General features: G+C 40.3%; 2 protein-coding genes across 2 annotated transcripts in view; both read left to right on the forward strand.

Moving 5' to 3' along the window:
• The window catches only part of LOC126405470 (uncharacterized), a 12,562-nt gene extending 9,320 nt beyond the window's left edge, over window positions 1–3,242 (forward strand). Inside the window, exons 8-12 of the mRNA XM_050069222.1 lie at window positions 335–466; window positions 578–652; window positions 799–838; window positions 1,016–1,070; window positions 2,300–3,242. Coding sequence (XP_049925179.1) covers window positions 335–466; window positions 578–652; window positions 799–838; window positions 1,016–1,070; window positions 2,300–3,044 — 1,047 coding nt within the window. The 3' untranslated portion in view covers window positions 3,045–3,242. The remainder of the gene's footprint in view (window positions 1–334; window positions 467–577; window positions 653–798; window positions 839–1,015; window positions 1,071–2,299) is intronic.
• Window positions 3,243–5,227: 1,985 nt separating this feature from the next.
• On the forward strand, window positions 5,228–8,154 carry atf4b (activating transcription factor 4b). Its single transcript, XM_050069236.1, has 3 exons — window positions 5,228–5,387; window positions 6,189–6,644; window positions 6,746–8,154. Exons 2-3 carry the CDS (start codon window positions 6,290–6,292, stop codon window positions 7,750–7,752), a joined length of 1,362 nt encoding a protein of 453 aa, XP_049925193.1. The 5' UTR covers window positions 5,228–5,387; window positions 6,189–6,289; the 3' UTR covers window positions 7,753–8,154.
• The last annotated feature ends 5,207 nt before the right edge of the window (window positions 8,155–13,361 follow it).

The following is a 13,361-nucleotide window of genomic DNA, read 5'->3' on the forward strand; positions in this document are numbered from 1 at the left end:
GCTGTGGCTCCCCCTGTGGACCAATGTTGTTGTTTTTTCTAATTTTTGGTATGACTAAGTCATGGTATGGTATGCTGTACATAATCACGGAAACTGTCAGTGTGTCATTCTGTCAGTCAGTCATTCTGTCTGTCCCACGTTTTTCGACTCACTGATGTGGTCAATCTATGTGAAACTGCACATAGGCATTGAGGACTGGCATAGGTAGAAGGTGACAAAGCTACCAATGGGTATGGACTAGTATATTATTACTAGAATTCTCTGCAGAAATGTCAATGTTGCATCTTTGTGCAGGAGAGGTGATAAACAACTTTATTTTCTCTGTATGTCACAGGGGAGACCACCGCGTCCACCTTCATTCACCCCACCAGCCCCACCTTCAACAGGGACACTATCAGAGGCATTGTACAGTGAGATAGAGCACCGTCCCTACCTGGACGTTCTGCCAGAGGACGGAGATCAGATGGTGAGAGACACACTGTTTACACACACACACACACACACACACACAGAGAGCTGTAGACTATGTTGTGCTTTCATTTATTTCTGACTCATTAATCTCTGTCTGTTTAACCAGACACTAGGGACTCCATCACTCCGTTACCAGACTGGCTGTTACTCTTCTCGCCAACAGACCATGGAGGACTCAGAGGTATAGCTCTGCCCCTCTCATTCACCTCCAAATAAACTGTGATTTAACACTCTTTAATTAAGTACAAAGCTTGAGGAGGTTTCATGTGTAAAATCTGTTGTCTTTCTGCGATAGTTTCTAATAAGAAAATAACCTGTTTCCCTCAGGACATCATCGGGATGTTGAGATGGTTGAAAAAAGTGTCAAGTAAGTACAAAATGTTCTCTAGACAGATATTATCTAATTTTTTGAAGACTATAGAAGCATCAAACATTATTGTAATGACTGCCAATAATGTGTCAGTGTCCTCAGTAACAAAGAGCATGATCATTAATCAAAGTACATTACCTAGTCTGATCTGTGTCTGTGCTGTGACTCCAACAGAACCTGATTACATGACTCCACCTGTATATGGCCTCAGTATAGACGAGGAAATCAGGTAACTACACAGAAACCATCACATGAATTGCTTCTTGTTAACTGCCCATTAGTTTTGTTCTAGAAATTTCTATCCATGAAAATCAGATGCACAGTTTTGAACAGCTACAGTTGTCTGGGGATCAGTTCCAAATACTCACTGTCCTTTACCATGTTAACACCACTATCAATATATAAGCACACATGCACTATTCTGTCGTATCCACGTATGTAACTCATGTATATAAAGTAGCTTGTTTTATTAATAATTCCACTTTCATCCCTGTAACCTTTGCACTCAGCACCACTGCACTATTACTGTTTACAATATATATCTACACACACGTTCTGTCCATAGAACGGGGTAGCACGCCAACATTTCCAGAACGAAATAGCGTGTTTGTGCATTCAGACAGCCCACCGGAACGACGCTCCGCTGTGCTTTTTTTTCTCCAAGCGAGGATTAGAATATACGCAGTTCACATAATCCCATTGAAATGAACATATATATTTTTAAAAGTTTAAAGATCCACTCATTGCTAAAAACCTGTGTCATCCAAGAGAGACAAAAAACCCCAACTAAAGTGATGGTCAGAGTTGTCACAGTGAAATTTAAGGTGTGCTGATGGATTCATGTCATCAACTCATGCATTGAGTAACATCACAAGTTAACGTTCCACCTTTAAAGTTGCCGGCAGTCGGCCCAGTGGATTAAATTATATCTCAGACTCCAGCTGCTGTGAGAGGCAGCAAAACATCCTTTCATTTTATAGTGACAGTTTACTAATAAAACTCTCCACAGTATGAACAGTGGTTACATGAGCCTCAAAACCAGACACAACTCAGCCCTGAGCAGAGTGACCGTCCTCTACTGACCAATCAGACTGCAGTGTTCACAGCTCCACCTTTTAGTACCAGATCTGTGTGCTAGGTACCCCAACAGAGGGGGGACCAAACATGGGGACGGTACGGAACGGTTCCATTGGTACCATCCACAACTTTTCACAGTGGAAATGTGGAAAAATTACGTACCGAACTGAACTGAACTGAACTGAACTGAACTGAACTGTACCGTACTCCTCGGTTGAAACGGGGCTTTAGAGACTCCTCAGGTTAATTAAGTTAATTTTATATAAAAGTTACCATCTGTAGCTTGAAATGTGACAATTGAAGGTAAAAGGCTTAACTATTTCAGGATATCAAATTTAACTTAATGAGCTGGATAAAGACATGATTGTCGTCTCTCTGCAGGTCATTTAATCAGAGAGCCATAACTGTGAAAAAGGCCCTGCGTCTCTACAACCGCCTCATGATGAAACACAACGAAAGCTTGCGAAACATCATCACAGAGTTCAACTGCATTGCCAACAACCTGGACAAGTTAAAGAAGAAGACCAAAACCATGGACATTGCTGGCGGCACGACAGGAGCTGTTGGAGGGATGACTGCAGTTTTGGGTATCGCCTTGGCTCCTGTGACCTTTGGTACCTCGCTGATCGCTACAGCTGTTGGCGCTGGTATGGTGGCGTCCGCTGGGGGCATCGGCGCCCACACTGCAAAGACCAAAAAGAACATGGTGAACAGGATGGCAGTTGAGAAACTCGTATACGACTATAAGGGTTGTATTGTTGACCCGGAGCACTGTCTGGATTTTATCCTGTCTGGGATGAATGAGCTGCGGCGGCACGACATTGCCAGGATACAGAGAGCGGGGGCGCAGCCGGATGCAGTGAAGATGGCACATCTGTCGCAGTCTGTGTTTAGAACAACCATGAGCAATGATAGGCGGACTCCTGTTGCACACGGAGCTGGGATGGCATCTGAGAGACTGCTCATGGCTTTTATCAAGGAAATGGATCAGTATTTTTCAGAGAAGGATGACCAGCAGCTGAAGAAGTCGAATAAGAGCAGGTTTTCTGGTAGAATTCGCTTGCTGGCGAAAAATCTGCAGGATGAGCTGGATCACCTAAATCATATGTGGGAACTGTTCGGTTGAACTTTTGGTGGTTTGAGTGTGTTTGTATGTGACAGTGTGTCTGTGTGTGTGTGTGAATGAGAGAAAGAAATATGTTTAACAATGTCTTAACTGAAGATCAAATACTTTATTTACCTCTTATATTTTAATAAACATTTTATATTTGTAAAACCGAGGCTAATGTGCAATTTATTAAAGCCAGTATTTAAAGACATACTATGAAGGATTTGTTTTTCTAAAAAAGAAAGTGTAGACTCATACACAGATAATCTCTCGAAATCATCACTTATGTATTGTATTTTCTTATTTTCTGTGGTTGGGACATTTATGGCCGTGTCCCCCTACAACATCTCAGGAGAGGGTGGGGCTTATGGTGCGTTCGTTTTGTACTCGGTGATAGCCTCGCGTCACCAGGCTCTTCACGTACGGCGAAGAGCCTGGTTTCCATTCACTCTGAATTTTGTCTGGATTCTGTTTCCGGTCTAAAGAGTGGATCTGGAATTCACCAACTTCACCAAAATAAAAGTGTTCACCAAAGTAAAACTTGGCGCATTCTGGAGTATAGACAGCTTCAAAACTATCATGCCCTCCAACTGATGAACGCCGCAGATGAGGCTGACCTAATGTAAAACAAATAAGATAAAACTGCTATAAACAGTGCTTTAGCAGAGTGTTTACTCACTATGTATGTGACCGGCAGCCATCTTGAATTCGTAAGTTGGGGTTGATACGGTTGCTCTGAGTTTCCGAGTTGGAAATCCGATCTCAGGGTGCGTTCGAGTTTAAACTTCCGACTGGGAACTGGGAATTTCCAACCTCCGAGTACAAAACAAACGCACCATCAGTAGAAGCGTAACGACCTGTGCCAGACCAAAACAAAATATAGTAAGGTGAAATGCCAAACAAGGGTGAATCTGGGGTTGTCTTTTACTTTCAAGCTCGCTGGTGAGTGCAGTTATTAAGTAGTAACAGATTGCTCCAGGGATGACATGTTTATGCAGGCCGATGCAGAAGCTAGCATCACCCTGGTTTCCTCATGGAAAAGCCCAATGGATTTTTCCATTTGATTTTGGATTACTGACAAAAATAAGCTCAATGGCAAACATTTATGATACTTACATGTTCTGTCCAGCAAAATAAGCTTCAGAAATGAACAACCATGATTACTGACGTCTAAATGCAACCACCAAAAGTAAAAAGCTGACATCAGGCTATAAACAAACTACACTATGGTTGTACGACCTAACGTCACCGCCATAACAAGATTGTAAAGCCATGTTTGGCGTGGCGTGGCGTGGCGTGATGATGTTCTGTTCAAGTTCAAGTTCAACTTTATTGTCATTTCCACATACAGAGTACATGGGAACGAAATTGCGCTTTCTCCCAGCCCCAAGTTGCCATCATACACTTACAAAACATAAATATATATATTATATATGTGCATATGCACATACATTTGTACATATACAGATAAATAAAAGCACACTTATAATGTAAGGAGCACTAAGAGGCGTCTGGTATCTAAAGTGCACAATGGAATAAATGACCGGTTAAATGGATATGAATATAGATAAATAGCAGTGTAGCCGCCTTTCTTTAAGACACATAAAGCTTCAAAATTCACTGGTGGAGCATTTATTGATGTATTATACGTCATAGAACAAAACGTGAGTCTCTTCAGCTTGTGTTAACCACTGACTTTATTTCAGGGAGCGTGGGTTGCAAAATGCCAACTCATTTCCAGGTTTTAGGACTCAACCCTTGGACACTCATCCAATGTCTTTTTGGCTTATGGGCGGATACACTGTAAACAGCCAGACAAAGGGTAAGTATACCCAGTATGTCTGCACATACCTCTGCTTGTTAGTCATAAATGAAATAAAAAGATATAATCAAAGATACTACTACTATTTGCCCAGGGTGCCAAATGTGTCAGGTCCAGCACTGCAGTAACTGATTTTCCAACATCAATACTTCAAGATTGTTGTTGTGATTGTTATAAAACCTCAGAATTAATAAACAGAAATCACTCTCATCATCAAAATAATCAGAATAACACCAGGAACAGTGACTACTTTCTTAGGAGGACAGTCAACTATGCATGGAATGTGGAACACAAACATAGGCGGAGTGATATGGTGGCCGCCGCGGAAGGATACCTCCACTCTGAGCTTTAACTATATTAGCACCGCGCCACAACATGCGCCATTTTCCTTCCAGAGGCACAGCGACAGAAGAGGCAGCATTTGTTGAACATTGCTCTTTTGGCCGAAATGGCAGTGTAAAAGTGTGCCGCGACCCAGCCGCCAACAAAACAGTGCATCCCGCCAGTGCACTGAGTCACTTCATATTCAGAAACATGTTGTAAGTATTAATTTTTGTAACGTTTTGTCGATGACAGTTGTCAGGCTTACGATGGCCGGGCGCCTCGGCAGCCTGACGTGTCCGCGAGGACGAAGCGGCACCGCGTGAAATCCCAGTTAAAATTAATTTGACATTTACATTTGATTGTAATGTGTCTTGGAATAGTGTAATAAAGTGACGTTGTCATAATATTAAAATACGGAATCAGCTACTGAGATGACGCAACATCTGACTTAAAGATGAAATGTCAATATTTTGTGTTTTATTCAATATACCGAGACAATTTGAGCTAATTTAATCGTGAAGGACCGAGTTGTTTGTATTTGTGTAAAACAGCTGTGTTATTGTCATGAGTGTCAACGTGGCAGCCAGAAAATGGTTCGTTTCCTCCTTTTGTCAAAATGGCGGCGTCGCTTCGGCAGACTGAGAACAAAAGTGTAGCTGTTTATAAAAGGGAGGTGACGTACTCCGTGACCCTGTCTAGAGACAGTGACGTCAGCAGAGTCACAAGACTGGTAGCTGGGTGGGAACACGTGATGTGCAGCAGGAGCACTGCAGTGATGGGGGCAGTGTTGGGCCACAATGTGACTTCCTTTTGAGACTATTACTGTCATCCAACACAAAATCATCATTAAAAAATATATTGTATATTTATAATTTATCCACACACGTCTTTTTGCAAACAGCACACACATTTAAAGTCTTAATTATGAAATATTTCAATGGGTTTTACTAATTAAAGAATATTTGTGTTACATTGATGTTCAGATTTTCACCACCAATGCCCTCTTTCCCCCTCAGGTCCTTTGTGGAAACCCTCACCACTGCTGCTTTCGACAGCATAAAAGATTTCGTTACCTTCCTACCGTCACGCACACCGTTTGTGACCAACAACAGCCACTATGACCATGACGATGACAAGCTCACAGTTTGGCCTGGAAGACATGGAGGCCCTTCTCTGGGGACCTTTCTCTCCCACGGCTGACGCCATGAGCCTCCTATCTTCACACCCTGACCAAGGAGATCAACAGGAAGGAGGAGGGACCTCGTTGGAGGGGGACACCTCGCCCGTGTCGCCCCTCACCTCCTCATCGCTGTCCTCTTCCTCCTCTCCTCCTCCCTTCTACTCTCCTCCTCCCTCGCCGCCAGCCATCCTCCTCCAGGGGGACAAAGCTGGGACGGAATCTGACCTGCTCTCCCTCCCCTGGATGGGCCACCCTGGTTACCTGAGACAGGCAGTCTCAGATGACGTCAAAGGTAATGATGGTGTAAAGTAAATATTGAATCACTTTTTTAACAGAGCACCATTTCTCAGTGTAGACAGACTGATGAATATGCTGCCTCATTTGCCTCCACAGAGGATGTGTTTGGTGACCTGGACTGGATGGCTGAGAAGGTGGATCTGAGCGAGTTTGATCTGGACTCCCTGATTGGCTGCAATTCTGCTGAAGAGTCCCCCAGCTCTCCAGAAGACCTCCTAGCCTCCCTGGATTGCCCCATGGAGCTCGACTCCCTCCCAATGCCCGCTCTCTCAACTCCTGTGCTCTCCAGTCCTCCCTCTGTTACTCGTCCAAGCATACCTCCCCCTCCCTCTACTCCTCCCACTGTCTGTTCAGTTCCTTCAGTCATTCCAGTTGATGAACCCGAATCCTGCATTGATGACCAGGATGTTCCCTGCCTTCCCATGTGTGTCCCAGAGCCACAGGAGGAGCTGGAAATCAAATCTGAGCCCGCCTCTCCAGACCCACCTTCCCCCGAGGTCGATTCTCCCGCCTCCCCAGCCTACACCCTGGACCTGGGCAGCGAAGTGGACGTCTCAGAGAGCGAGGTGAAGCCGGTGGTAGCCTCTGTCGTCCCTCCTGTCCCCAGGCTCGTGCTCTCCCTTTCCCCCACCCGCATCGTCCTTGTGCTGGCTCCCAAAGATGAAATTGGTATCACCACCACCACTGTAACCACCACACCACAGATCATTCATTCCCCTCCCGCCTCCCCTCCACAGAAGTCTTCCAGAAGCAGACCGTACCCCGAGCCTGCATTTAAACCTAGTCCACCATCTACCAGTGCCACCAGTGTCAAAGTCAAGTCCCTGCGGGGTGCAGATGGAGAGGAAAGGGCATCTTTCAAGGCACCGAAGGCGAAGAAACTGAAGAAGATGGAGCAGAATAAGACGGCTGCCACGCGTTACAGGCAGAAGAAGAAAGCAGAGCAGGAGTCCCTTCTGGAGGAGTACACACACCTGGAGAGGAAGAACATGAAGCTGAGGGAGAAGGCTGAGTCCATGGCCAGGGAGATCGAGTACCTCAAAGAGCTGATGGATGAAGTCCGCCAGGCCAGGACCAAAAAAGGTCTGAGTGCTGACCCCTAGTGGTCGGACCCAACAATGACAGATGATGTGTAACCAGAAGTGACAATTGAGAAAGTTGTCTGGGCAGATTTTATTTCTTACGCACAAATAACTATCAGTAAAGTTTGTCTTCTGTCCTCACAGCATGTCTTGGATTCACGATCTGATTAGATCTCTGAGGATACCTCCTTTTTGAATATTTAACACTGGTATTAACTATAGCATACTTTATTTGTCTTGTGTAGAGTAGATGTATGGAAATAAGTATTTTCCATTCAGTATATAAACTTGTGTGTAATGTTTGTACAGTTCTTTGTATCTCTGGACCTCCAGTAACCTGCCAGTAGATGTATTTTAAAAATCATGTATTATCAAGTAACCGGACCACCTGTATTATCTCTTAATAAAGAGTCTTAAAACTAATCAGTCATTTGGTGTGATTCCTTCTGGAGCAGCAGTGATGAATAGTGGGAGGCAAGTGGGCATTTTTTCCTCTGAATAAGTCTTAATAGTCCATAAAAGTATGCATCACTTAATGAAATGGTGTCATCCAACTCTGGAGGGTAGTCTTTATAGTGGACACATTTTTGTAAGGTCATTAATGTGAGTTTAGTGAAGTCGTGCTCTGCTGCTGTCAGAGTTCCAGTGTATTCTTAAAAATCTTATATGGCACTGACTATTAATCTAAAATAAAATCTTTTTTTCTAATTTAGGTTTTTGTTGGTAAAATTGATCGTAAATGTCTTTCCGAGTGGCATCAAAGTCTGTTAAGTCTTAGAAATGTATTAATCTAAAAATAAGATCTTAATTGGTAATAAAAATCTTACCTTAAAAAAAAGTCTTGAAAGGCTGACACATGAGAACTCAAGAATTTTTCAGATTTTCTTTTCCTGACCTATTTGATATTTCAACATAATTGGTAAATGTTTTTCCTTCATTTTTTTAAATATATCTTTTCATTTTTTGTCTGTAAAATTGGGCTTAAATTTCTTTTCAAGTGGCATTAGAGTTATATAAATCTTTTATTCTAAAAATAAGACAATAATTGGTTATTAAAATCTTAAAGTCTTAAAATGCAAAGACGAGTAGGATTTTATGATTTTTTTCTGACCTTGTACTATGATATGATATTCAACAACATTTGTAACATCAGTTTTTCCTTGATTTTTTAAATACATTTCTTCATTTTTTAAGTTTTTGTTTGTAAAATTGGTCTCAAATTTCTTTCTGAGTGGCACTGAAGTCTTTAAAGGTCTTATAAATTTATTATTCAAAAAATAAGACAATAATTGGTAATTAAAATCTTAATCTTAAAGTTTTCAAAATGCTCAGACATGAGAAGTAGGATTTTATGATTTTTTTCTGACCATGCATGGCGATATCTCACCATAATTGAGAACTAATTTTTCCTTAATAATTTGTTATTTTAATTTTTTTCCCCAGTTTTTGTTGGTAAAATTGGTCTTAAATTTCAGTCTGAGTGGCATTAAAAAGTTTGTTAAATTTATAAATCTAAAAATAAGACCTCAAGTGGTATTAAAATTTTTACTCTTAAAGTTTTGAGATGTAACGACATGAGAAGTAGGATTTTACAAATATTTTTTCTGACCTTGTATTTTGATATTTCAACATAATTGGTAACACCAGTTTTTCCTAATTAATTTATTGATTTTTTTTTCAGTTTTTGTTGGTAAAATTGGTCATAAATTTCTTTCAGAGTGGCATTAAAAAGTCTTATAAATGTATTAATCTTAAAAATAAGATAATTGGTAATAAAAATCTAACCTTCAGAAAAGTCATAAGATTGCTTAGATATGAGAAGTAGGATTTTATGATTTTTTTTCTGACCTTGCATTGCGGCATCCCAACATAATTGATAACAATGGTTTTTCCTTATTTTTTATTTATTTTTTCTCCAATTTTTGAGTCCTTGTTTGTAAAATTGGTCTCAAATGTCTTTCTGATTGGCATTAAAGTCTTTAAAGGTCATTTAAATTTATTATTCTATAAATAACACATTAATTGGTGATAAAAATTTTAATCTCAAATTCTTAAAATGCCAGGTCATGAGAAGTAGGATTTTATGATTTTTTTTCAGACCATGCATTGTGACATTTTTCCTTAAATTAATTTGCAAACTTTTTTCCTTTTATTTAGTTTTTGTAAAATTGGTCTTAAATTTCTTCCTGATTGGCCTTATAAAAGTCTTAAAAAATAAGTCTTCTGAAGCTGCAGGAAGCCTGTGTGTTAGTGTGGACATTATTGAGAGTGTTTTCAGTCTGCTCAGAATGTAACCTCAACCCACACACACAGAGTCTTTGTTCCCTCCCTGATAATCCATCACAATGAGCCTGTGGCTGTCCATCTGAGTGGAGCCTCTTTCATACAAACAAACTGTGGAGAGGATAATGGAGCCCGCCTGACAGGCAGCGTGCTGCAGACACATGCATCCAATCAGACTGACCGTCATGTGAGCTTTTAGATTTGAGGCAAACCAGTTTCACATTTTTATAAAGAGTCTTGTTCCCTGACCTCAGCCCAGCGGGAGAAACACAATGATGGTATCCAAATGTGCTCGATACAACATTTTACAAATAACACGTATATTACACCGCATGGCTGTGGTGAGGCAGGATTGCTCATGTATCTGTTGTGGTATTACCCCCCAGTGACATGTTTTAGGGACAAGGTGATACTAAGTTTATCTTCTATCCTGGATGTGTGGTGTCCATCAGTCTGCCTCTCAGGCGCAAGGATGGAAAACATACAGTCGAAGCCCACACATGACATTATTGCTTTGGCTCTATGTCAGTTTGTCATATCATACCATCATCAGTTTAAAGTTTCACTCAGTTGGTTCAACTGAAAACATTTACATCCCAACCAGCCCCCCTCTCCTCTGGTGTACCCCAAGGCTCTGTGCTCGGACCTCTCCTGTTTATCATCTACCTCCTCCCTCTTGGCAGTATTGTCCACAAATATAACATTCAATTTCATTGCTACGTGGATGACACCCAGCTCTACCTGTCCACCAGCTTCAGCTCTTTGTGAATATGACCATGGAGATGGGGATTTATGTATAGGCTATATAAAGGCTTCATATGACAGGTAGAGCATAGTTAGAGATCGATATAGTCCCACTATAGTTCGATAGAGCAAATTTTCTCCCATTTAGTGTTGTGTTGTTACCACCCTAATTCCAAAAAAGTTGGGACGTTGTCTTTAACGTACATATAACCAGAATATAATGATTTGTGAGTTCTTCTTAATTGTACATTGGGCGAAATAAGTTTTCAACACATTGAATTTCTTTCCATCAAACATATTTTCAGAGCAGTTATGCACATAAAACTTAGACCAGACATCGTTATTGACCCAATAAAACCATGGAAATAAAGAAATCGTAACATTTCAACCCAGTAAAATAATGTGCAATAATGTGAAACACGCCAACCTAAAGTTATTTTTGGAGGAGCCTTTGCTCACAATGACAACTTAAAGACCCTTTCTGTACGGAGGAACTAATACAGTCTTTAAATCTTGAATGTTTTTGGGGCCTGCTTATGAATCTTAAAAAGAATTTAAAAACTTCAACAAACTTCTTTGTAACATGTTGCAGGCATCAAATTCAGAATGAGTGTACATTCACAAAATACAGTAAAGTTTATTAGTCGGAACATTAAATATTGTGTCTTTTTACTGTGTTTAATTATATAAAGGTTAAAAAACAATCTGCACATCATTGCGTTCTGTGTTTTATTTAGGTTTCACTCAGCATCCCAACTTTATTTGGAATTGGGGTTTTATTTTGCGATAGTCTGTAGAAATCGTTTTTTATCTAAAGAAATTGACTTTGCAGTGTATTTTTTAGGAAACTCAGCTTCAGATTTGTTCTCGATTGAGCTTTAAGTATAAATATTTTACTAGATAGAATAATTGTATTTATTATCAAAGGTTTTCAGTATTAGAAAATTACATTTGTTTCATTAAAGTGTTTAAGTCAGTGGACAAATCATTTTAAGAAGCTGGTCAAAATCCAAAACATTTCTGACATTTTTGCGTATGATAGAATTCAAATAAATAAGTTATCTTAAAAAAAGTAGTTTGACCACTAAATATCAACACAACATTTGGATAAAGACTAAGTTGATTTACCTTAATCACATTTTTCGAGGTCAAAACAAGTCATGTTGGTTGTTCCAAACTAACTGAGTTTGTCAGATATTGAAAGACCCATAGGACTGACTCAGAGTTTGAATTACTTAAAAAGATGCATGCAAATTGTTACCTTCATTCATTTAAGTTGAATAAGTGTATTGTGGACCGTTTTTATCCAGAGCTTCCAACATTGTGTTCAAAGGTGCAACATAAACCTGCAACATATGTGCAATAGAAAACAAATTCAATTTATATTTGTACATGTATATAAACCTTATTCTCCCACAGTCTTGTGTACATAATAGCCTTGTCTGTATGTATTAGTCCAGCTTTGTTCTCCTTATTCGTAGCTGTTATGTGTATTAATTAGTAAGTACATTGAGAGCGATGCTAAAACCTGAGTCAGTCCCTTTGTGCGTACACACACTCTGATTCTGTAACCGTCTGCATTTGTCATAGTCCGAGGGGGAATAGCAGAGCATGTGCAAGAGCAATAAAGAGAGTGCTGACCTAAAGTAAAGGCGCAGCTTGAATAATATTACCAACCAAAATGTTCAGCCTACAGCTGGCCCCGCTGTGCACGCTGTAATTGGCCCAGGCTTCCGTCCAGATAACTCAGGGACAATCTTTATCTGGAGGCACGCCAGAGTCAAGATGCTGCAGAGCCACTTAACAATAGGAAAAATATTTCCTCCAGAACAAAACTTGGCCGCGATTGTGCTTCTGTAAATGCTCTCATTTTTCATTTTGGTTTCAGACAACCTGAACTTTAAGACTTTTATTAAACATGCACTATAAGAGGAATGTAAACCTTTGGCTGGGATTAAGATGAAACGTGGGCACATTCTGGATGTTTATTTGTGTTTACCTTGCACTATGTTACTGCTCTCCTCACTGGGAGCGAAGAGGCAGAATGGGGGTTAATACTTTATTAATATATATCTATGAAAGGCCACATCTTCTTTCCCTAATTGTAGAGTTGGTGACAATAAGATATACGGAAACAAAGATCAATAAATCCTGCAGAGTGCAGCACAGAATGGCCCCTGTACATTATGTACTCTCATTTCTTTGCAAGGCTGCAGTGATGGAGTCAACATTAGGGGGGACCAAATCTGATGGGGGGGTCCCCAACTACCCCCAAAAAAATCTGAATTTAAAAACTCATGTCCTTATTATTATTCATCATAAGTAAGTGCATCTTCAAAGGGTCACCTCTTACAAATACATCTGAAATTTGATGTTATCAGTCCTGTCATCCGCCGACGTTTTTATCAGTCTTTTATTAAGGGCCTCCTGTGTTTTTCATTTATCTGCTGGTTTCACAGCCTCACATTAAAAGACAGAAACAGTCTTAATGTCATTGTTAAAATCTGCTCTAAGATCACAGCAGTGACACAACGGGAATTGACCAGTTTTTGCAATTAACAAAAAAGTATTTTAGCTTCTTCTGGACACGTTCTTGTTGCCAT

This window comes from Epinephelus moara, chromosome 18 (assembly GCF_006386435.1).
Source record: "Epinephelus moara isolate mb chromosome 18, YSFRI_EMoa_1.0, whole genome shotgun sequence".
Taxonomy (NCBI): Eukaryota; Metazoa; Chordata; class Actinopteri; order Perciformes; family Serranidae; genus Epinephelus; species Epinephelus moara.